Consider the following 3,912-nt stretch of genomic DNA (forward strand, 5'->3'; position numbering starts at 1 on the left):
TGCGGACGGGACGGCGCGGGGCGGGGCGGCACTGCGGACGGGGCAGCGCGGCGGTGGGCGCGGGGCCGGCCGGGGCGGGCACGGGGCCGGCAGGGGCGAGGGCGCGGGCAGCCGGGGCGTGCGCGGCGGCCGGCGGGGGCGCGGCGGCGCTGCGGACGGGGCGGCGCGGCGGTGGGCGCGGGGCCGGCCGGGGCGGGCGCGGGGCCGGCAGGGGCGAGGGCGGGGGCAGCCGGGGCGTGCGCGGCGGCCGGCGAGGAGGCGGCGGGGCGGGGCCCTCCATGGCGGCGAGGCGGGCGCGAGGAGGCGGCGGTTGGAGACGGAAGCGGGATGAAAATCCCTCCCGCGCTGGAGCTGAGGTGGAGTGCGGGTTGGGAGGAGTTTCTCCTCCCAACCCTCACTTCTACAGGCTCAAAACTAGTTTGAGGGTTGGACCTCTAAAAATATTTACGGGTTTAAGGGTTTAAGGGTTCTAGTCTAAGCCGTTTTTCGGACGAAAACTGTAAAAAACGGTTATTTTTAAGGGTTTGGGGGTTTGAGGGTTCTACTAGAGATGCTCTTAGCGCCACTCGCTCGCTCACTCTCCTCCTTCTCCTCTCAAGCCTTCAATCACCACCCAGGTATAGCCACAGACCAACCTCATGCATGTTAGACACGCTACAATCTTCTCCGTCTTGCTCGTCCTCTTCATGCTCTCCGTCATCGTCACACAGAAGCCCCTCTTCCCGACTCGGTCACCGCCGCGTCTCATCAACCACGTCAACGGTGGGTGCGATTACTCCGACGGGAAATGGGTGAGGGACATCACCGCCACCACCACGACCTATGGGGAGGACTACCCGTTCCTCGACCCCGGCTTCCGTTGCATGCAAAATGGCCGAAACGACTCGTCCTTTCGTCAGTGGCGCTGGCAACCTCGCCATGGTAGCTGCCACCTCCCTAAGTATGTTTGTATTCATCGTCATCGTTATCGTCATTGACATCTCCAATGAAATAGAACTTACATGTTTAAATTTGATAGGTTTAACGCGTCCGATATGCTGGAGAGGAGCCGGAACGGCCGGATCGTGTTCGTCGGCGACTCCATCGGTCGCAACCAATGGGAGTCCATGTTGTGCATGCTCGCCGCCGCCGTGCCGGCCGGTTCGAGGATAAAAGAGAAGTTCGGGAAGCCCCTGAGCCGGCACAAGGGCTACCTCTCCATGGTCTTTGCGGATTACAACCTCTCCGTGGAGTACTACCGCGCGCCCATGCTCGTCAAGGTCGACCGTCTCCCGCCGACGAGCGATGGCGCAATCAAGAGGGCCATCCGGCTTGACGTGGTGCCGCGGCATGCCGCCCGCTGGGCCAGCGCCGATGTGCTCGTCCTCAACACGGGTCACTGGTGGAACCTGCATAAGACCATCAAATCGTATGTAATTAGCTAGCTGCCACATGAAATTTTTATATTGTTATCACAATGGTTAGTTATTTGACTGGAGCTGCAATCAATGCTTGCAGAGGAAACTATTTCACCGTGGGCGATCGGTTCAACGTGACAACAAACATCAAGGAAGCATTCCGACGGTCTTTGCAGACGGTGAAAGATTGGGCACTGACCAATCCCCGACTCTCCAAGAGGGGCCACCTCTTCTTCAGGAGCTATTCCCCATCACACTACGGCAATCGGACATGGGACACGGGTGGCTCCTGCACGGACCAATGGGATCCGCTGACGACGAGCACGAGTGAGAGGGACCAGCAGGAGCACTCGTGGATCAATACAATGATCTCGAGTGTGGCACGGAGCATGAGGAGACGGCATGGGATGAACAAGGATGCGGTGTTCTTGAACATAACATACACGACGGGCTTGAGGAGGGATGGGCATCCGTCGCGGTACCGGGAGCCCGAGACGCCATCGGATGCGCCCGAGGATTGTAGCCACTGGTGCCTGCCGGGTGTGCCGGACGTGTGGAACCAGATGATGTACGGGCACCTCGTGTCCATGGGATTCGACATGGGGTCGATTAATAGATAGGTAGATGCATAATATATATGTGGTTGTGTGTGCATGTATATTGTTTGGAAGGCAAGATCGGACCAGTCCTAGTGCATAACTAATTAAAACTTTATTGTGTAGTCATCTAAATACTTAGGTTGTAGTACTTTATATAGTTATATTTATTCTGAACTTTAATATAATTATACACATATTAGACCCCCATCAAGATTAAGTGAGTTTGGTTCGTTGATGAGTACTGAATTTAGCGACCATATTTGTGTTGGATTGTGTGTAAAGAGAATATCCAATATAAGAGACGGTAGTCCGTACTTCCTACCAGAATTCAACAAGTTTGGGAGCTTAGATGGTGCTCAAATAAGTTTGATCATGACTAGCAAAATGGCCCATGCGTTGCAACGGAAAAAAACATAATCTTTAATGATGATAACCATATTATGTTCACACATCATCGCTTGATTTTAAAATTTTATGCACAAAGGCAAGAAAATGTTTCTTCTTTTAAATTTATTTACAAGTTGAAGCAATCTTTACATTTAAAAAAATATATCATGGTTGTCAAAAATCTTGGTAACTCAAAGAATTATTCTGAATTTCAAGATTTTTTTAGAAAACATACAATAATAATCCGATGCATCCAACAGTTTATTCTTCAAAATTCACACAGGTCTATTGTCACATAGACTTAGAAGCATTAATGTTTAACTACATACATTAGATCTTTCATGAACAATTTTACAAATATGAGAACAATTTTAAAATCAAGAACATTTTTTACAATTTACAAACATTTACTAAAAATCATGAATATTTTTTATATTTCAAACGGGTTTAAATATTTTCTTTCGTATTGGCGACCAATTCAAGAAAAGACGAACATAATTTTTGATGTTGGAGGATTTTATTTTAAATTCACAAACATTTTTTTGAAACGCATGAAGTTTTCTGAATAAACAAACATTTTTATAAATCAGTAATATATTTATTAAATTCATGGACATTGTTTTGGAATTTGAAAAAAATATATATAAAAATCCGGCGCCTTTTTTGAATCCTATTTTTAATTCGAAATAAAAAGCCGTCAGCATTTTAATTCAAAATTCCTATTTTTTAGTATGCAAAAGTTTTTGTAATTCTAAATTATTTAAATTATAAATAAACAAAAATGGAACGGAAAAATTTAAATAAAAAAAAGAAACTAATAAAACAGGCATTAGCTATTTTTAAAATATTAGGACATTTTTTAAATGCATTAACATATTCTGAATTAGAAAGCATTTTGTTAAATGCCTTTAATAATTTTTAATACATGGAATTGTATTTCAGATCATGGACTTTTCTTATTGTACAAATATTTTTCTAAATTTGCAAATATTTTGTTGTGTATGCGAGCATTTTTTACAAAACTCCGAGCAGTTTTTGAAGTCACAAACATTTTAATTTTTGAAATGTGTTGATTTGTAATTTTCAGTTTATTAAAATTTTAAAAATTATTTGAAGTTCTAAATTATATAAAATAAAAAAATAAAACGGAACTGAAAATAAATAAATAAATGGAACTAAAAGCAGGCGCCTGTGCATGGGCCGGCCCATAGGGTGCGTTGGATATTCTACCAGCATGGAGAGCGTAATATAGGATGTTTCTACATGGTCCGGCCCAGTCAAAGTTTTTTTACTTTATGAAACGTTTTCTATTACTTACCGGTGGCATGGTGGCTAATTTATGCAAACTTTAGGGGTAATTTTCAAGACGGACGACCAGAAACTGTATTTACTTTATTATTAGGGAAAGTGGTGAATATATAGAAAGATAAAGATAAAGATAACCTCTTTTTTTTTTCAAGGATACGGATCATGATAACCTATACAAACAAGATGGACCCAAAATGGTATTTGGCGCCTATAGAAGTATG

At 44.7% G+C, this 3,912-nt stretch overlaps 1 protein-coding gene across 1 annotated transcript; it reads left to right on the forward strand.

Moving 5' to 3' along the window:
* The first annotated feature begins 638 nt into the window (after positions 1 to 638).
* On the forward strand, positions 639 to 2,017 carry LOC123394941 (protein trichome birefringence-like 8). Its single transcript, XM_045089840.1, has 3 exons — positions 639 to 940; positions 1,019 to 1,408; positions 1,498 to 2,017. The coding sequence occupies exons 1-3, from the start codon at positions 639 to 641 to the stop codon at positions 2,015 to 2,017; spliced, it is 1,212 nt and encodes a 403-aa protein (XP_044945775.1).
* The last annotated feature ends 1,895 nt before the right edge of the window (positions 2,018 to 3,912 follow it).

This window comes from Hordeum vulgare, chromosome 1H (assembly GCF_904849725.1).
Source record: "Hordeum vulgare subsp. vulgare chromosome 1H, MorexV3_pseudomolecules_assembly, whole genome shotgun sequence".
NCBI classification, from domain to species: Eukaryota; Viridiplantae; Streptophyta; class Magnoliopsida; order Poales; family Poaceae; genus Hordeum; species Hordeum vulgare.

Coding starts and splice junctions, on each gene's coding strand:
- LOC123394941 (XM_045089840.1), top strand. CDS start 639: ATGCATGTTAGACACGCTACAATCTTCTCCGTCTTGCTCGTCCTCTTC. Junction 941..1,018: donor GGTAGCTGCCACCTCCCTAA/GTATGTTTGTAT, acceptor TAAATTTGATAG/GTTTAACGCGTCCGATATGC. Junction 1,409..1,497: donor CTGCATAAGACCATCAAATC/GTATGTAATTAG, acceptor CAATGCTTGCAG/AGGAAACTATTTCACCGTGG.